General features: G+C 36.7%; 1 protein-coding gene across 2 annotated transcripts in view; it reads left to right on the top strand.

The window, feature by feature from the left end:
- LOC107711870 (dedicator of cytokinesis protein 8-like) overlaps positions 1-20,265 on the top strand; it is a 41,272-nt gene extending 21,007 nt beyond the window's left edge. For both annotated transcript variants that reach the window (XM_016516944.1, XM_016516945.1), the window contains 32 exons: positions 602-719; positions 1,321-1,391; positions 1,483-1,627; positions 2,392-2,493; positions 2,667-2,762; positions 3,634-3,868; positions 4,063-4,227; positions 4,340-4,512; positions 5,177-5,272; positions 6,407-6,502; positions 6,649-6,798; positions 6,958-7,071; positions 7,945-8,100; positions 8,216-8,352; positions 8,446-8,609; positions 9,430-9,581; positions 10,130-10,312; positions 10,473-10,599; positions 11,452-11,539; positions 11,705-11,801; positions 11,888-12,022; positions 13,468-13,620; positions 14,831-14,989; positions 15,095-15,195; positions 15,463-15,655; positions 15,819-15,962; positions 16,454-16,585; positions 17,735-17,869; positions 18,064-18,153; positions 18,356-18,592; positions 18,698-18,841; positions 20,154-20,265. In XM_016516944.1, coding sequence (XP_016372430.1) covers positions 602-719; positions 1,321-1,391; positions 1,483-1,627; positions 2,392-2,493; positions 2,667-2,762; positions 3,634-3,868; positions 4,063-4,227; positions 4,340-4,512; positions 5,177-5,272; positions 6,407-6,502; positions 6,649-6,798; positions 6,958-7,071; positions 7,945-8,100; positions 8,216-8,352; positions 8,446-8,609; positions 9,430-9,581; positions 10,130-10,312; positions 10,473-10,599; positions 11,452-11,539; positions 11,705-11,801; positions 11,888-12,022; positions 13,468-13,620; positions 14,831-14,989; positions 15,095-15,195; positions 15,463-15,655; positions 15,819-15,962; positions 16,454-16,585; positions 17,735-17,869; positions 18,064-18,153; positions 18,356-18,592; positions 18,698-18,841; positions 20,154-20,264 — 4,399 coding nt within the window. In that variant the 3' untranslated portion in view covers position 20,265. The remainder of the gene's footprint in view (positions 1-601; positions 720-1,320; positions 1,392-1,482; positions 1,628-2,391; positions 2,494-2,666; positions 2,763-3,633; positions 3,869-4,062; positions 4,228-4,339; positions 4,513-5,176; positions 5,273-6,406; positions 6,503-6,648; positions 6,799-6,957; positions 7,072-7,944; positions 8,101-8,215; positions 8,353-8,445; positions 8,610-9,429; positions 9,582-10,129; positions 10,313-10,472; positions 10,600-11,451; positions 11,540-11,704; positions 11,802-11,887; positions 12,023-13,467; positions 13,621-14,830; positions 14,990-15,094; positions 15,196-15,462; positions 15,656-15,818; positions 15,963-16,453; positions 16,586-17,734; positions 17,870-18,063; positions 18,154-18,355; positions 18,593-18,697; positions 18,842-20,153) is intronic.
- The last annotated feature ends 427 nt before the right edge of the window (positions 20,266-20,692 follow it).

Genomic DNA, 20,692 nt, shown 5'->3' with positions numbered 1-20,692 from the left:
CCCCCCCCCCCCTCTCTCTCACACACACTCTCACACACACACACACACTCACAGATGAATTGTCAGGCTGAGATCTAGCAGAAATGGGATGCAGTGATTAATCAGTAACCTTGAAAAAATCTTAGTTCTGAGTAATAAGGTTTGTCAGAATTTGGAGTTCAATTACTATGAACACAAATAGTCTGCGTGCAAGACAGTGTTGCCAGGTCTCATAAGAAAAACAAGCAATCAGGTCTTACAAATCAACCCTAAAATAAGAAACTTGCCTCACCTAGAAAACACCCTGTGATACGAGGGATGGGAGGGTGTGTTTATAGATTATGGAAAAAGTAGAATTGCCTAATTTATTTGATTAATTGTAGGATAAACTTGCATTAAAACAATGGCTATATGGAAATAAGCCAGGAAGAACACAAGCAACTTCCCATATTTATGATAGGCAACTAGCTTCTTCCTTGTTATCAGTGTTGAACTGGAAGCAGTCTGCGCCATCTAGTGGTCAGTTAATGTTTTACACCCAATTGTGGATTTCAAATTGAATGATTATTTTGTTTGCAAATGACTTTAGAGTTTCATTTCTTTTATGTTAATCATGTTACAGGAACCTGCTGTATGTGTATCCTCTGAGGTTGAATCTTACTAACCGTTTGACTTCAGCCAGAAACATTACGGTTAAAATCCAGTTCATGAGTGGTGAGGACCCTAGCTGCGCCATGCCTGTGAGTGCAAAACCATATTCATATTTATTTATACATGTCAAAAATGTATTACCTTTGCATTTATATTCTAATATTCACAACAACATCATCAAAAAACAAAAACAATAAATACTGTTTTATAACATAATAATGTAATAGGAATATAATAACATAATAATATAATAGGAATATCATAGAAATCAGGTTAGCTAGTTGACTAAAGGGGTCCGAAAAGAAAAATATTTTAAACATTTGTAAACATATTCATTTTTTATTCAATTATTTTCTTTCTACCCCGTGCAATGTTTACAAAGCTTTAAAGAAAATATGATATAACTATATTATTTAATAATAATAATGTGAAAATAATAATAATAATAATAATTATTATTATTTTATTGTATGATTCCAAGTTCATTGTGAATAAATGACATACGAAATATATAAATCTTACACTTTAAATGACAGACCATTAAATCCCAAATTATTTGTTTGTATAGCAATACTATAGAGCAGATTTAAAAATGTATAGAGCAGATTCAAAAATTTATATTTTATGTATTTGTGCCCTTATACAAATGTTGACCTCAGTCACCTTCTCCTCTGCACTGTCCCAAAAAAGGTAATCTTTGGAAAATCAAGTGGCCCTGAGTTTCTTCAAGAGGTCTACACTCCAGTCACATACCACAACAGGTAATCTTGGTCTCTTACAATGATTTTATTGATTTATATATTAAGCAAATGTAAGGGTGGTTTGAGAGAGCTGTTTCCATCTCCTACACAGGTCTCCTGATTTCTATGACGAGATAAAGATCCGTCTTCCAGCCCGTTTAACAGAGAAACACCACTTACTGCTCACCTTTTACCATATCAGCTGCCAGCAGAAACAGAACCAGACTGGAAGTGTGGAGAGTCTCATTGGATATTCAGTGAGTGACTGAACAGAGTGTGTGTGTGTGTATGTGTGTGTGTGTGTGAGAGAGAGTGAGTAGGATTGTGTGTGTGTGTGTGTGTGTGAGAGTGAGTGTGAGTGTGTGTGAGAGTGAGAGTGAGTGTGAGTGAGTGAGTGAGAGAGAGAGTGTGAGTGAGAGTGTGTGAGTGTGAGTGTGTGTGTGTGAGTGAGTGAGTGTGTGTGTGTGTGTGTGTGTGTGTACAGTGCTGTTCAAAAGTTCGGGATCAGTTTTTCCTTTTTCTTTTTTTTTTAAAGAAATTAATACTTTTATACATCAAGGATGCCATAAAATGATCAAAAGTGACAGTAAAGACTTTCATAATGTTACAAAATATTTCAAATAAATGCTTTTCTTTTGAATCTTGTGTCAAATGTATCGGTGTCCACAAAAATATTAAGCAGCACAACTGTTTTCACCAATGATAATAAGAAATGTTTCTTGAGCAGCAAATCAGTATATTAGAATGATTTCTGAAGGATCATGTGACACTGAAGACTGGAGTAATGATGCTGAAAATTCAGCTTTGCCATCACAAACATATATTACGTTTTAAAATCTATTAAAACAGAAAACGGTTACAGTTTTTACTGTATTTTTGATTAAATAAATGCATCCTTAGTGAACATAAGAGAAACTAAAACATTACAAATCTTACATACGCTAGAGAGTGTTTCAATGATTCTTCACAAACAAGCAGAGACATAACTGTAAGGGTCATGACTTCACTTCCTTCCCTGCAGTGGTTACCCATGCTGAACAATGACAGGCTGCAGACTGGGCAGCAGTGTCTGCCAATCATTCTGGACAAACTTCCTGTGAACTATTCCCTGCATTCCCCAGAGGTACAGTCAACCATTTCACATCTGCCTTTTTTGGATACCAATCATATAATTTTGGAACCTTACATTTATGTCTCATTTGGGCACAGATTCAATGATTCTTCTGTGGCTTTGTGTGTTCATTTGTTTGAATATAGTGTATACTCTGTAAATTTGGGTCTTTTATGTGCCTTCAGAAACTGCCAGCTCAGGTACCTCCTGTTAAGTGGATGGAGAATCATAAGGGACTGTTCAACCTTGAGCTACAAGCTGTGTCCTCAGTCCAAACACAGGTGCGAAACACTCTCAGATCTTACTTCCCAGCTGGAAAGACCAGCATATGTTGTGTTTTGTATTCTGGTGTGCTGATGCTTCCAGCATCGCTTCTTACCTAGGTTAAATAGCAAGATCTATGGTCAATCAGTGAAAGACCATGGTGGACGGCCATCAGCTAAACCAGCATCAGACCAGCAAAAACTAGACTGAGCCTGGTCAAAGCTGGTCTTTTCAGCAGGATTTTAAGTATCATACTAGTTTTAACTAGTGTAAAATATATTGATTTGAACTAAATTGACTAACCCTACAGGAAATGGAATGGCTGGAAGAATGTACTGAATTATTATATGAAAAACTTACACTTAAAAAACTAGAAATTTAGCAATGTTGCTTTGACAACCTAGCCAAAGTTTAAGTATCACACTTAATAAATAAATTATATAAATAATTATTTAAAAAAAACTAAAACTAATCAAAATGACAAAAGCTCAAAAAGCTAAAAGTCACCAATAGCTAAAATGAAAATGAAAACTGAAAATATAAAAACAAAAGTATGAATAAAATACAAAAGTATGAATAAATACTTATTAATTATTTTATTATTTATTTTATTGAAGGTATTAAATTAATTATTTAATTAATAAATAATACTGTTTTATATTATTATATTATATTATATTATATTATGTTATATTATCTGAAACCTATTATAAAAATATAATTTTTCAATTTAATTTAATTTATTATAAAGTAAATTAAATACCAGTTTCTATAGGTGACATTTCAAACATTTTTAATAATATTATGCAGTGTTATGTAATGGAACGTTTATTTATGAATATTCATTAAATGAAATGGCTGTTACCAATTCTTTTTATTCAATCACAGGACAGTCACTTGGAGCGTTTCTTTACTCTGTGTCACGCCCTGGAGGGCAAGACCACATTCCCTATCCGAGTGAGAGATGAGAAAATTTCTGAAAACATGTTTGAGCACGAGCTGAAGCTCAGCATCATCTCGCTGTCGTCCTCCGGCTTGGAGCCGCTGGTGCTTTTTCTCCATCAGGTCCTCGACAAGCTCTTCCGTCTCATCATGCAGCCCATGGTCATCGCTGGACAGACTGGTGCGTTTCATACAGGAAGAGCTTTAGCTTTTGTATTACACTCACTGGAAAGACAAAAAGTCATGTTTTTAGCATACAAGTACATTCGCACATCATACTGATTTGATGTACTGATCTTTGCATACTGCGTAGGCAAGTATACATGTTCGGGATTGTCAGCTGGCTTTACAGAGTTTTAATCTTGTTTTGTGCAGCAAATCTGGCCCAGATTGCATTTGAGTCAGTGGTGTCGGTTGTCAATAGCCTTCACAACAGTCAGGAGCTGGCAAAGGACCATCAGGGCAGAAACTGTCTCCTAGCAACATACCTGTACTTTGTGTTCCGCTTGCCAGATACACAACATGAAATCCACACCACAGGTACAGTAGGGTTGTGACATCATCCTAACACCAATGCTTTTAGTTTTTAGTGGCTTTGGGATGTACTCTGTTGTTGTCTGTCACTGAGCCGAGGCTTACTTGTCTTTACCAGGCACAGGAGGTCTGATGGCTCACCCAGAGAGCCGATACAGCACTCTGACTCGCGCCACGGCTAACACGGTCGGCTTCATGCTGCTCCAGTCACGGATTCGTTCCACCAGCAACCCTGATATACCAGCACCGCAGAGCCCAGAGGACACAGAGGTCACTAACATTCTAGGAAAGGTACATACACACTAATGCAACATTATACGTGGGCTGGACAAAATTCATGAGTTTGAATTGAAATTTGAATTGGCCACAGAATGTTAAAATAGAGTGATAGGAAGAGAAATATACTGAATTACAATTCAATTAAATGTATGTCATTTATTAAATATTTAAGAATTATATATTATATTTTATATTATATTGAAATATATATTTATTTTCATTTATTTATAGTCATTTTTGTACTTCGACTTACACTTATTTTTACATTACACTTACACTTATTTACACTTATTTCAGTTTGTTGCTAAGGCAACATTTCTCATTTTTGTTTAAGTTTAGGGTTTTCCATCTAATATTTATATTTTATTTAAGCTTTTTCGATTAATAAATAGACAAATGCAATATCATTCTTGGGTTGAACAAAATTCATGGTAGGAAGAGCAGTTTATTTTTTATTACAGTTTTTTTTTTTTTTTTCAATTAATGAAAATTATAATAGTTCATTAGTTAAATAATAATAATAGTTAATAGTTTTAGTTAACAATAAAAACTTAAAAATTCAAATTTTAAAAAGTATTCTCATTTCTATTCGGAAGGGTGCACGGTCTTTTTACATGCACATATTCACACACTTGGCATTTTTTCTTATTTTTCCCACGTTTTTGGTTTCCACCAGGGTTTAAATCTTCCTGGCAGTCGCATGACAGCAGCTGGAAACGTCTCCAATACTTCACAAAGCTCCACGGGAAGCACACGGCCCACGAACAGAAAGGTTGACTTGCCACTTCGTTACCTAAGATGTCTGTCATTTCAGCAGAGGTTGTGTTTCTTAAATGGGACATAACACACACAGTTTCAGCCAATCTCATGTTAATCAGGAGTACCTATAGAGTAGTATTGCATCCTTCATATCTCTGAAGAGTCTTTAGTTTTTTGTTTAGATACTTTTTATTGTTTCCAAACATTAAGAAAAGGGATTACATACTGTATATACTGTAACAGTAACCAAACTCCATTTGGCCATTATTGTAAAATACATTAAGAAAATGACAGTTCAGCATATGTAATTACCAATGAAAAACAAAATATGTTAAAATGAGTCATAAACACAGTTCACACATTAACACGCTGTCAACTGTCATTAAAAACTTGGGCATGATCACATTATTTGGTATTACTCAAGAGCCAGTCCATTCTGATCTAAAAAACGTAGGAAGGAGTCCCAGATCTTGTAAAATATGTGCAGAGTCTTTACTTTGATCAGATTTATAAAAGAAAGATACAGCTTTACGCTTCTCTCTGAAAACAGTCGAGCTCCTGGATGCGTTCCGTGGACGGAGCTAAAAAATCGCGAGCATGTGAAGCTTTTGAGTAGCGATTGTCTGCAAGCTGTGACGTCGACGTAAATAAAACAGGAACAAAAACTTTATTGGCTTAAATTTTATTTAATTTGTTTATAAAGCATTCATCACCGAAATGCTGAGAACAAACAAACACACTTGCACAACTCCGTTGCTGCCCCGGAGAAACAAACTGCTTAATGCTGAGTTCTTTGGGAAGCTGAGCAAGGTTATCCTTCCCTCACAACCAAAAACACCCTTCTTTGGTGACATTGTTGATTTTCGTGGTCTAAAAACAAAATGACATATCCTTCTTGAGCAAGTCCTGTGCATCCTGGGCAAGGAATTCTGCGCTTTATGATGTCATGAAGAGCCATACTCGGAAAAAAAACTTTCAGAAACTTATACAAACCCTGAAGAAGTGTATTTGGCACAGAAATACTTTTTGGCCATGTTTGGCCATGTTTAGCATGAGAATCCAACTCTTTAACAGCGTAAATAAGTCTGAATGCATGAAATAGCATTAGACCCCCCCCTTTAATAAGAAAATCCATCTGTCTTTGTAGTTGTTTCATGAGGAGCTGGCTCTTCAGATGGTGGTCAGCACTGGAGTTTGCAGAGAGAACGTCTACAAATACGCCTGGTTCTTCTTTGAACTTCTTGTAAGTTGGTGGTGATTGAATATGTACATGTTCCTGAGCATACCAGCTTTGGCTGTCCTTGAAGTTTCACATATAAGATGTTCTGTAGATGTTGTTTATGAGCTTTTTCCCCCCTAATTCTCATTGTCTGTACGTACACACTCCAGGTGAAGAGCATGAGTCAGCATGTGTCTCAGCTGGATAAGAAGGCAGTCCCTCGAAGGAATAGATTTTCGGATCGTTTCAAAGATGACATCACCACTATTGTCAACGTGGTGACTGCTGAGATCGGAAACATTTTAGTAAAACAACAAAAGGTGATTGAATCCATCTGAACAGATCATAATCTAATCCAAGAACTGTTTGGTAACTCAGTAAACATGGAGCACATGAGACAAACTAGAGGTTAGGTCTTCTGGAGGAATGTTATTTGTCAGTGCTAATGAGAAGAGATGTGTGTGTTTATTTGTCTTCAGGAACTGGAGCAGGCAGAGAAGGTTAACATCAGCCTGGCTTTCTTCCTGTATGACCTGATGTCTCTGATGGACCGAGGCTTTGTGTTCCAGCTGGTGAAGAATTACTGCAACCAGGTCCTGCAGCTCATCTCATTTACTAATGATTGTCTTAATAGAAAGACATCATTCACAAATAATCGGTTCAGTGAACATCACAAGCTTTTCCAGCGTGAACCTTTTTAGGCATGACTTTTGAAGTAAAGCAGAGTAATATTTCAGCGTGAATACAGAAAAAGTATTTATATGAAACAAATATATGAATGAACAAAACAATATAATATTTTATTAACTAAATGTTTAGAAAATCTGATGGGTATTTGCGCAAACAAAAATTGTTTAACAAATATTCCATAAACTGGAGTCAAAAAATCCAACAATAATGTCACCATTACATTTTTTAACATTATTATGTAGCTTTTTTTTTTTTAAATGTACATATAAATATATTTTGTTGCTCTGCTAGACAAATATTAGGTGAAAGTGGTGAATGTTATCACGTTCCTAGAACACTAATTAATATTTTTAGGATCAATATATAACTAATTGACTAGTATATTAAATAAAAGATTTATTTATTTATTTATACATACATACTACACAAATACAGGAAACGGAACAGGAAATTGTTAGAAGAGAGAGAAGGAATGGGATCAAGATTTATTGCAAGCCAGATCTCAAACCTGCACCGACTTGCTTGAGCACCACTAATTAATATTTTTACTATTAAACTAACTAATTAATCAACTAATTAACTAGCTATATATTCAGTACATTTATTTATTTATTTATTTATTTATAATAAACAGATATATAGTGAACAGGCTAAGACTAAAACCTGCACCACCTGCATGAGTGCCATATTAAGAACATATGCATAAACTACTGCAACTTGGCTCAGACAGAAGTAAAAATATTATGAAATTCTCCCCCCCACACTCTCTCTCTCAGATGGCAGCGAAGAGTGTGAACATGTCGACTTTGATCAGTATGAGGTTGGAGTTTTTGAGGGTCCTGTGCAGTCATGAGCACTACCTCAATCTCAGCCTGTTCTTCAGCAGCCCTGCATCTGCCCCCGCCTCCCCGTCACCCTCCACCTCCTCACAGGTCAGTGAAGAAACAACATCATTCTGCTGTGTTATGTCTGTGTTACGCCTCGTCTAATACTCGCAGTATTTGGAAACAATGAGTATCTAGACAAAATCTTTGTCCCTGTCACCAGACCTCCAGCTCGTGCAGTTTTCAGGACCATAAGATCACAGCCATGTTTGATCTGTCGCAAGACTTTAAGCAGCGGCATTACTTGACCGGACTGCTGCTGACCGAACTCAGCACTGCACTGGACATGGAGTCAGAGGGGTCGGTCACATTTAATGTGTGCCACTAAAGGGTTTAGTAAATTTTTCAAGAGTGCATTTACCAAACATTATTAATTAATGTGTGTATACGCAGGGGGAGAGTACAACAAAAGGCCATCAGTGCCACATACAGCTTATTGTGCGCTCATGATCTGGACCAGCGCTGCGCAAGGCCAGAGGTCAAGGCTAAGATTGCTGCTCTCTACCTCCCTCTAGTGGGCATCATCATTGACTCCATCAATTACCTTGACTTCACAGGTACTGCCTTACACAAGTCACGTTGTTAATCTGGCCCCTTGTCCAAATACCCGCACTTGCGGTCTTTGCGCTTGACCACTTGACTACTTATATGACGTATTTCCTGTCCAAGTGTTCAAGTGAGCATGAAGTGTGTGTAGAACTTTTCATTACCTGATGGGACACATTATAGTGTTGTAAAAATGCAAGTGTTTACAGAGCTTTATTTTTATTTTCAATACTTTGCATTTTAAAATCAACTTCTAAATGTCTGTTCAGTAGTCTCTATAACAGATGACACAATTTAATTTTGTGGTGCTTCTAATTAAGTGATAAACAGCCGTTGCAAATGTTGTACAAAATAAATATCACCACTACTCATTTGCACCAATAAAACATGCAACTCTTTGTTTTACTACCAAATTATATGTAATATCTAATTATTATTAATATTTAACATACATTGGAAAGGTTTCCGTGACCTCTCGCAAGATCTCGGCAAAAAGTCTCACAATTTATTTCCAGAACATAATGCATGATGGGATACACTAAGATAGTGTGGATTTAGTGTGCGTTAAGGGCACTGCGCTTTGGCATTTTTAAGACCTGGCACAGTCTTGCACACTTAGTTCCTGTCGCGCACACGCGCTCTCAAGTGGCCAAGACCGCAAATGTGTGGGTATTTGGACAAGGGGTCAGTTAGACTTGATAGTTGCTTTTAGCCAGTGGGCCAAAGTGCTGGATTATGGCTCTTTGGTGGTGCATGATGGTAGTTTGAAATGGATAATGCTTTTCAGATCTATGGTTTATATGTGTGAGTGAGTAAATATTGTCTTCACAGTATCTGACTCGCGTGGCAGTAAAGGCAAATCTGGTGGACCTGAGGAAGATCCTGACAGCATCACCCCCATCAATCAGTCTGTTGCCATGGCAATCGCTGGAAATCCTTTCAACACTTTAGCGAGAAATGCACTGGTCTCTATGGCCTCTGTGGTATGAAATATATTATATTATATTATATTATATTATATTATTATAATAATTAATAATGTAATTTACATGATAAATAAATGGAAACTAAATATTTAAATAATTTTATTATATAAAAAAGTCTGTGGACTGATCAGTGTTATTTTAGTATCATATATGATACTTTTTATTAATATTTCAAAATAGTTTTATTTTTATATAATTAGGTTTCACTTGAATTTTAGTTTACATTTTAGTAATTGTTTGTGCTTCTGTCATTTTTATTATTATTATTATTATTTATATTTTTTTATTTCTATATTCAGCTTCAATTTATTTTGATTTCAGTTATGGTTTTAGTAATGTAGAACTTCAAATTAAACAAAACGACACTGGGAGTGATATGAGAGTATACGGTTTAGCATACAATATATTTGACTGTACAGTAACTGACCAATCATAATTAAGTATTCTAGAGAGAATTGTAATGCGTATGGATACTTGTCTATGTATCTGACATATTCCAAAAAAACAGTAATTCTCATTTGAACATTCTTTGTCTTTTTGTCCAGACGGGGAAAACTACCAACATGTTGACAGCAGAGACCAGTCGCAATCTGCTCATGTGTTTCCTGTGGATTATCAAGAATGCAGACCAGAATCTGGTCCAGCGCTGGACTGTGGACATGCCTTTATCTCAGCTGAGCCGTCTGCTGGAACTCCTCACCATCTGCATCTCCTGCTTTGAGTACAGGGTAAAAACACTTCAGTCACTGCAGCATCATTCAGTGACCTTCAAGAATTGCTTGAAGTCACAGTGACAGGATGTACTTTGATTTGGACAGGAAGACGTCTCCTGGATGGTCTTTCTGATGTCATTAGAACATTTTCACGTAATGTATTGTGTGTGTGTAGGGGAAGCAGAGTTCTGATAAGGTGAGCACCCAGGCCCTACAGAAGTCTCAGCAGGCTAAGGTGCGTCTGGAGGAGGCTCTGTTGGGAGGAATCGGAGCCAGAGGACAAATGATGAAAAGGGTGGGAGGTGAGCTGCATCTCATGTTTTACTTCCTATCGTAGCCTTTAAAGGAATAGTTCACCCGAAAATGGAAATTCTGTCATCATTTACTCACTTTTCACAATATTGATGACAGACACAGAGATTTACTTTAAATTTGACCAAGCTGATTACTCACTAAAAACTCGCACTGATCATGTTTTCAGGCCATTTTAAGTCTTATTTTGATGATTTTTGATGTTGATTATGATGTACTTTTTAAATTTCTTTTTGGCTCTGGCAAAATATGTATGTGTATGTATGATATATTACGTAGAATTTGTTCTATGTTATTTTACTACTGAGAGTTTTTTTTAAAGGTGACCTGCCAAGGGTCTTTTGATGAAAATGAGCCATTGGTTATTTATTTATTTATTTATATTTTTAAATAGAAATAAATACATGCACTCAATTTTTTTAATGCCACATGATAACATTGTGTGCGGAAAGGTGGTATTTATTTAGTTGTTTTTAACTGCAAATCTGGACAAGGAAGACACAATACAGTTATGGTGTCATTTTGGCACTTTCATTATATGTTGCAGGATATTTAAAACGAGTAACCTTTTGTTCAATACAGAATAAAGCACATCATACGGATTTTTGAAACCACATGCGGATGAATAAATAATGACATAACTATTCCTTTAACTGTAGAGGGGACAGTTACTGTTGGCGCAATGAATAATCTATTATTTGTTTTCCACAATGCACTAAAATTATTTTAAATTTCTCGTAAAATGCTGTCTAATTTTACATGTTTACAGTCCGCAGACTTCCTTTGTTTAGATATTTTCTAAATATGTCCCGTCTCGGTGTGTTGGCTGTGTGTTGTGCAAGGTAACGACCGGACGCTGGGACAGAGAGAGAACCTACGCTGGAGGAAAGACCTTACACAGTGGCGCCAGACAAACGACAGGCAGGACAAGTGAGCATAAAATAGTACCATCATTTTACGGGTTCACATCCATTTAACCTGTGGCACTTCTCATTTATAGTTGGTTCTAGTTCTCCACGGCCCTAATCTACAGCTAAAATTGAGCTTTTTTTTTTGTTTGTTTTGCTTAATGTCTTGTTATTGTTGTTTCCTCAGATCCAAAGCAGAGCTGGATCAGGAGGCCATAATCAGTGGTAACCTGGCAACTGAGACCAACCTCATAGTCCTTGACCTGCTGGAGATGATCGTACAGGTAACAGAGAACTCTTACAGTGGACCCAAATAATATTTAGACATTTTAGCATGAAATAATGTTTTTGCTTTGTGTTCTATTTCCAGGCAGTTCCTCTGGCGGACTGTAAGGATAATGTGGTTGGTGGAGTGTTGAAAGTTCTGCTGCACTCTCTCACCTGTAATCAGAGCACCACCTTCCTGTCACACTGTTTCAGCACCCTACGGGCTCTCATAGTTAAGGTACTGACCATGTGTGTGCCGTGTACATTCGTTTCGGCTGACAGTGCAAAAAGGTGCCAAAATGTGCTGAAATTGAATTTGTTTTTATTTATGACCATATAACAGCTTTTTCCTGTGGTTTATTTTAGTGTAACTCATTCTAAATCATATAGCTGTAGGCTAGATTGGGGTTGTCTACATGGTTAATTTCTGGTTCATAATTGGATTCTGTCAGAAAAAAAAACATCTGAATGTTGAGGCAAATACTTATCAAATATTCTATGCCAAAACAAAAATTAAACCCCCAGCAAATATGCTAAAATAAGTTATAGAGAGTCTTAAATAAGAGGTCATATCAGGGAACCAGTTATATATAGAGAGTCTTAAATAAGAGGTCATATCAGGGAACCAGTTATATATATATATATATATTTTTTTTTTATATAGTTTTAAAAGACTTATAAATTTATGCCACCTAGCTGACATCATATATGAAAGTAGTGTGAGTGTGTATGATTGACGCATAGACTGAAGTATAAGAATAATTAATAGTAAATAATTAATAATAAATAATTAACATTTACTTCTGAATATAAAGACATGCATTCAACAGCTATATTAAAAGGCATTAAACATTGTAGGTATTGAGGGGAGACCTGCACCTTCCTCAATATTCAGATTAGTGGTCCACCAATCCGAATTGGTCACCAATCCATATTTTTAAATAGGTGATTTTTGACCCCAGTCTTGTGGATGATTTTTTTATATACAATAATAATGATATGATTATACTAAATAATAATTATACCGTTATTTATTAAATAAAAAAATAGTTGAACAAAAGTCATGAACTTTCTATCCATCAAACAATCCTGGAAAAAAAAATTCACGACCATATTAAACTTTTTGTAAAGATTGTTAATAATAAGAAATGTTTCTTGAGTAGTAAATCAGCATATTAGAATGATTTCTGAAGGATCATGTGACACTGAAGACTGGAGTAATGACTGAAAATTCAGCTTTGCCATCACATGAATATTCATAGTTCACAATATTACTGTTTTACTGTATTTTTGATCAATTAAATGCAGCCTTGGTGAGCATAAGACACTTCTTTTAAAAACATTAAAAAATCTTACCAACTCCAAACTTTTGAACATTAGTGTATACAGTATCGGCATCATATTAGTTGTAGAAATAATTAAATGAGACAAATTTCTCCTTTTCTGTTTGTTAATTCCTTTCTATATTGAAGTTGCTTAGCACAATTGCATAAATGTAGTCCTGAATTAACTAAATGTGATTATTGAATGTCTGTTTAACACCCAAGAGCCTAAGCTTTAATTCATTTGCACTTAGAGAGATAATTAACAAAGAATGAAAACTGTACCAACCAACCCCAGTCTTCCCTTTTTTGTAATATCTATAATATTGAATTATATGACTGATACGATACTATTTTTCAGTTTGGTGACCTGTTGTTCGAGGAGGAGGCCGAGCAGTGTGCAGACCTGTGTCAGAAGGTTCTTCATTACTGCAGCAGCTGTGTGGATGGCAACAGGAGTCAGGCTTGTGCTACTCTGTACCTGATCATGAGATACAGCTACAGCTCTGCTAGTGTAAGACACCATATCACTCAACACCTTTATTGCTAAACAAATGAAAACACTTCCACCTGAATGTCTTTGCTGCGATAACATGATGCAGACGTAACATTGACAATGCCCTCTATAAGCTTATTCTTCTCTTTGTCTGTCTGTCGCCTGATAACATGAGCCTGTCGCTGCTCGCCGGCCGTCCCTCTGTGTGCACCAGGCTGATGACTGGAGTATTTCCTCTGTTTACTCAATTTCGCACCCCCTTCAGCCCTCCCCTACCAGATGGCCATGTTGTTTGCCATCTCATTCATCTTTGATGGGCAAAGGATGGATTTCTCTCCCTGTCTGTCTGTTTGTTTGCTTGTTTGGTTTGTAAAAGGTTCCAGCAGTCGGTCCTGTCCTTAGTGTAACCTTGAATAAGTCATGTTGATTTCTTTTAGCGGCAGACCGTCTTTTACCCAAGGCCGTTTCTCACGTTGGATTAAACGGTGAAAACAGTGAAGTCAGGTTTCAGCACAAATTCAGAATTAATCTTCTCAGCGGTGTTGATGTCGAGCCGTTCTTCATGGCAAAACTGACCTAGATGAGAGATTGGCGACGTCCAGAGATGCTTCGCACATACGCTCAATTTAACATAATGGTGCCATTGAAATGATCCATTGGCAATTATACAGGGGTTAATGGGGGATCATTTTGCAGTTTCCTGATGCTAAGCAAGATGGATGGAGCACATTCAGCCTCTGGCTCAAGCCTCCCTTGGAATCAATGATCTGAGACTATGACAGCAATGGCCGACCGCACCTGGCAGTGTGGCGTTTCCGTTCACAGCCTAACACCTGTATCTGACAATGTAACCTTCAATAACCTCAGCAGGGCCAACCCAGATAAATGACATGGCTCTGGTTGACAGGAACTGCTAGGGGAAGGGCTGTTTTCTAAATGGGAAACCTCATTATCATGATGCTTTGAACATTCAAACTTTGGAGCAAGACTTGAAATTAAAGGAATAGTTCACCCAAAAAAAGCTTCCGATCATGTGGATGCTGCTTGTTTCAGCTCCAGAAATGACAAAAAAGCACATAAAAACATAGTAAAAGTGGTCCATACGATGTTGTATTTCATGTCTTCTGAAGTAATGTGTTTTGTGTGAAGGAGAAAAACGTTTTTTTTTTTTTTTGTTAGAGCATCTACTAGGAGAAACCAAACCTTGACACCTTGTTTGTCCTTGCAGAATTTCTCCAGAGTCAAGATGCAGGTGACAATGTCTTTGGCTTCATTGGTGGGCAAGTCTTCAGACATCCACGAGGAGTACCTACGCCGCTCTTTCAGAACTATCCTGTTGTATGCGGAAGAAGACACGGAAATGCAGTCTACACAGCTGCCCTCACAGGTAACACTTTGGCCAAAAGTTTAGACCTTTAGACATCCAGCCCAATCAATAAGCATACTAAACATCAGTTTTAATGAATTACCTTACTGGTTTCTGTCTCCACAGGTGGATGAACTCTTGAGGAATCTAAACAGCATCCTCTCAGACACAGTCAAGATGAAGGAGTTCCAGAAAGATCCTGAGATGCTCATGGACCTCATGTATAGGTACACACATATTCTCCTGCAGCTAAAACAGAGTCTGCATCTGCATTTTGGATTCCAGGCCTGTGGTTTTCTTCTCTGCTTCCCATTTTCGCTGTGGTTTCTACTGTTTGTCTACTGTTTTTAGACTTACCATGGTAACCATGTGGCACATTTGAGCCCTGCAGTGTGCCTCACATGTGTAATAACTTGAGCGAATATGCAAGTCCACATATGCTTTGATATTAGAAACATACTTTTTTATTAACCTATGGTTTGCTTTGGCTCCAGGATCGCAAAGGGTTACCAGACATCTCCAGACCTGCGTCTAACCTGGCTCCAAAACATGGCAGAGAAGCACAACAGCAGGAAGTGCTTTACAGAGTCAGCCATGTGTCTGGTCCATGCCGCGGCCCTGGTGGCTGAATATCTCAGCATGCTGGAAGATCACAAATACTTGCCTGTGGGCAGCGTCACCTTTCAAGTGAGTTATTATCATGAGTAGGAAACGCTTGAATCGGCTCCCTTTCCGAAAAAACAACAGTAGGCGTGAGTTATGTCTCGGCTGCTCTTCGAACCCTCACACGCGGTTCGGTGTAAATGACATCCTTGTCTGACTGTGGTAAATAATTGTCTCCCTCCACCAGAGCATCTCTCCTAACGTGCTGGAGGAGTCTGCAGTCTCAGACGACATATTGTCTCCAGACGAGGATGGGGTTTGCTCGGGACGCTACTTCACGGAAAATGGCCTAGTTGGGCTTCTGGAACAGGCTGCTGAGTTATTCAGCAATGTGAGTTATCCGTGGAGCAATGCGCCAACGACATTCAAATTAGCAGCCTATCTTCTTTAATGCTACTTCATATTTTTCTGTAGCATGACACTTCCAATTCTTCATTATATAAAATATTTTTAATAATAAGAATAATTAAAAAGAAAAATCAATAATAATAGTAATAATATTTACTGTTATTTTTTATTATATAAAAAAAAACTTAAATGTGTTTTACTGAGAAAAAACAAGATTTGTTTTTTAAAAAGCCTTTTTCCAAAAGGTACATCTGGAAAAAGGGGGGGTCGTCTTATAATCAGGGTCGTCTTATATTCGGGCCAATACGGTAATTCAATTGTAATAATGTAATATTTCATATGTATTCTAATAATAATCATTAAAAATAATAATAATAATAATACGATTTTATTTTTAAAAATTTAAATGAAAGTTATGTAGCTATATATATAATATATTACTGTTCATTGCTTCTTACCATTGTTCACTTACAGGGCGGGTTGTACGAGGCGGTTAATGAGGTGTACAAGGTAATCGTGCCTATACTGGAGGCCCACAGAGATTTCCGGAGGCTCGCTTCCACACATGACAAGCTCCAAAGGGCTTTTGAGAACATCATTCAAAAGGTAAAGCATACAAATGACATGTCCTCCTACATGCCTCTGCCAGGCAGGAAGAAGCTGCCTAATGTGATCATAATCTATATGTATGTGGGCAGTTAGATAGAAATAGGGAAGTTAATGTGCTGTGACATGCTATACTTCATATAAAACGATGTTAAACGGCATTTTGCTGTTTTTTTTTAAATAGCTATTATACATTAAGGTTTATGAACACTAATATGAGCACTAATTGATGAGCATTAATTAAGACACTGTAGAATATTTGTAATTTTAACAAGTTATTTGTCACACCACAGCAAAATAAGGTAGTGTACTGAAAAAAAAAATGGTGTGGAAAACTGCTAGTAGCTTTCACAAATAATTACAAAGCATCAGCAAGTAACACATTGAGTTAAACATGACATTTTGAAGTAGAAAGACTGAAATTGTTTTTATCTTGTAAAACACTCTAATAATCTTTATTTACAACTTCAAAAACTAATTTTTACTTTGTGAAGTCATTACATTAAAATAAGTTTAAAAACACAAAAAATGGTGACTTTCATATAAATTTGAACCTGAAATCTTGTCATTATGTAGCAACTACTGTCTTTTAACTAAATGCTTATTTTTCCTTTTTCAGGGTCACAAGAGAATGTGCTGTGACATGCTTTACTTCATATAAAATGATTTTAAACAGCATTTTGCTATTTTTTTAAATAGCTATTATACATTAAGTTTTATGAACACTAATATGAGCACTTTATGAACACTAATTAAGGAGCGTTAATTGAAACACTATGTAATTTTAACAAGTTGTTCATCACACCACAAGAAAATAAGGTAGTGTACTGAAAAAAAAATGGTTAGTAGTGGTTGGAAGAAAACGGCTAGTAACGTTCACAAATAATTACAAAGCATCAGCAAGTAACACATTGAGTTAAACATGACATTTTGAAGTAGAAAGACTGAAATTGTTTTTATCTTGTAAAACACTCTAATAATCTTTATTTACAACTTCAAAAACTAATTTTTACTTTGTGAAGTCATTACATTAAAATAAGTTTAAAAACACAAAAAATGGTGACTTTCATATAAATTTGAACCTGAAATCTTGTGTCATTATGTAGCAACTACTGTCTTTTAACGAAATGCTTATTTTTCCTTTTTCAGGGTCACAAGAGGATGTTTGGAACCTACTTCCGCGTGGGATTTTATGGCTCTAAATTTGGAGACCTGGATGAGCAAGAATTTATCTACAAAGAGCCAGGAATTACCCATTTACCGGAGATATCCCACCGGCTCGAGGTGAAATTTCTCTGGAACCCTGTGAAGTTTTGAACTGCATTTGTGATGAAGATGAATTTGAAGTTTGAAGGTTTTTCTTAAGGTTTCAGTTTTCAGGTCTTGATGCTTTTTTAGGCAGCGCTATAATGGTCTGAAATTTGCTTTGATATTATACGTGACTTACACATTTGTCACTTTGTCTTGTAATTTTCCAGAACTTTTACAGTCAGTGTTTCGGAGATGGAGTTTTGGAAATGATTAAAGATTCCACACCAGTAGACAGGAAGAAGCTGAATCTCAACAAGGTACTTCTCATCAAGTGTTGTGCCAATGTAAACACAATTACAATCAAAAGCTTTCTTCAGTACGATTTGTGTGACACCCTCATTAGCTTGAAAGGCCGTCGACTGCCTCTGCACTCAAATCTCAAATGCCTCATTCAACTAATGTTACCCTCAGCGATTTATGTTTCCTTTAAGTCTCAGTGATTTTCTTGTTTCACATCAGGCGTACATACAGATTACCTTTGTGGAGCCTTACTTTGATGACTATGAGATGAAAGACCGCCTCACCAATTTTGAGAAGAACTTCAACCTTCGTCGCTTCATGTACACTACGCCGTTCACAAAGAGTGGGCGGCCCCGAGGGGAACTCAGCGAGCAATACAAGCGGAAAACCATCCTAACCACCATGCATGCCTTCCCCTACATCAAGACACGGATCAACGTCATTCAGAAGGAGGAGGTAATGACAATCCAGGGAAAATACCCCCCTCGTCTGCTTCATCTGCAGTGATAGTTTAAGGCGTCTAAATGACTGCTTACTCAATCAGTCCCCACCTGTTTTCAGTTTGACCTCACTCCCATTGAGGTGGCCATTGAGGACATGCAGAAGAAGACTAGAGAGCTGGCTGAAGCCACACACAGAGAGAAGCCGGATGCTGTGATGCTTCAGATGGTTCTGCAGGGATCTGTCACAGCCACCGTCAATCAGGTCTGAAATTAATGCACACTTGTACCCTTCACTAGCAACTATTCTGAGCTGTGAAACGTGAAAGGAAGCTGACAAAAATATAATTTTATGTCTATTTCAAATTTTTAAGAGCCCTCCTAAATGAACACTTAGGCACTGGTAAAATATCTATTAACGATATAGTAATAGTATATTAACATTTTGACATTATTTGAATAATTATTTTGTAAAATAAAAAAAATGAATTTACATTATTTTTTTTGTTTTACAAAAGGATTAAAAAAATAGCAAGGATGCATTGACGTATAATGTTACAAAAGATTTCTATTTCAAATAAATGCCATTACTTCTTTAATTTCTATTCATCAAAGAAAAAATCTATTACAGTTACACAAAAATATTATATATGGCACAAAATATTATATATAAAAATATTAAGAGCCACAACTGTTTTCAACATTGATAATAATAATAAATGTGTCCTTAGAATGATTTCTGACGGATCATGTGACTGGAGTAATGGCTGCTGAAAATTCAGCTTTGCTATCACAGGAATAAATTACATTTAAAAAAATATTCAAATAGAAAACAGTTATATTATAATAATATTTCACAATATTACCATTTTTACTGTAAAAATAAACGCAGCCAAAGTGAGCATAAGAGACTTCTTTCAAAAACATATAAAAAAATTATACTGACCCCCAAACTTTTTAACAATTGTATTTTTGTACAAAAAATAAATAAAAATAAAGTTAAAATCAATGAGGAAAGATAGTTTTTGGGGTCCAAATGATGTAATTACCGCATCTACCAGCAGGGGCTAACAGACCCGAGCTAACTAACCAAACTTTGATCCCTTGACATTAACACTGGCTCCATCCCTTATCCAGCCACCCAGTCTCCCTCCATGCCTGTTCTACTGCAGATCTCCGGTGTGGTTTTTGAATACTTAAGGACAGTATAGAAGAGTAACGTAAATCTTAGGGTTGCAGGGATTCATACTGATGCTCCCAGCATCTCTATTTATAGTGACAGTTGTGACAGTTTACAACACTAATCAAGTTTAAAACATATCCAAGTCCTCTGGATATGGCTGCGGTTATATGATAAATGCCCTTTGGAGAAACGACATAAAAAGTGCGCGGCAATGCCTCTGCTCCTGGCTCCACGGTGACATCACTCACACAAAGACTTATTCATGATCTTTCCCTTATGTGTTGACTTTACCTTGTGGCCTCCAATGGATGAAGCATTAATTTTCTCCGCTGGCACTGTGGGAGAGAGGGGGGGGGCCTTTTCTTTCCTTTTCTCATTCTGTGTATCTCTGCAGGGTCCATTGGAGGTGGCCCAGGTCTTCTTGAATGAAATCCCAGCAGACCCCAAGCTCTTCCGTCATCACAACAAACTGCGTTTGTGTTTCAAAGAGTTCATACTGCGGTGAGTGGCCGCTTCCAATGGAAAAGAGATATCAACGTGATCTTTTCAGTGACGTGTGATCGAATAAAGCAAGTTTTCCATCAGAGGATCAAAGGAAATATAGAAGTATCTTTATTTTATAGTGATTGGTTTGTTTAAAGTTCTTTATTTGAAAGTTCGCTGAAATACTTGGATGTAAGACACCCAAGGGGCTTTTCCGCAAGCGGAGAAAACCATCTTAATGTCACCCAGCTGCATTTGTTTTGCATAATCATCATAATGTTTAAACCAAAGACTCTAAACGAATTACGTTTTTGAATACAGTGAGTTTTCCCAGGATGTATACAACTTTGCTTTTTACAGACGAAATAGCTCATGTTGGATTCTGGGCTTTGATTGATGCCAGCATGCAGACAAATATTTACTGTCATTTAAAATATGTTTATTTTTCTC

Source organism: Sinocyclocheilus rhinocerous, unplaced genomic scaffold (assembly GCF_001515625.1).
Source record: "Sinocyclocheilus rhinocerous isolate Xijiao unplaced genomic scaffold, SAMN03320098_v1.1 scaffold988, whole genome shotgun sequence".
Taxonomy (NCBI): Eukaryota; Metazoa; Chordata; class Actinopteri; order Cypriniformes; family Cyprinidae; genus Sinocyclocheilus; species Sinocyclocheilus rhinocerous.
The sequence above is the reverse complement of the archived record's forward strand: the minus strand, read 5'-3'. Positions and strand labels throughout refer to the sequence as shown.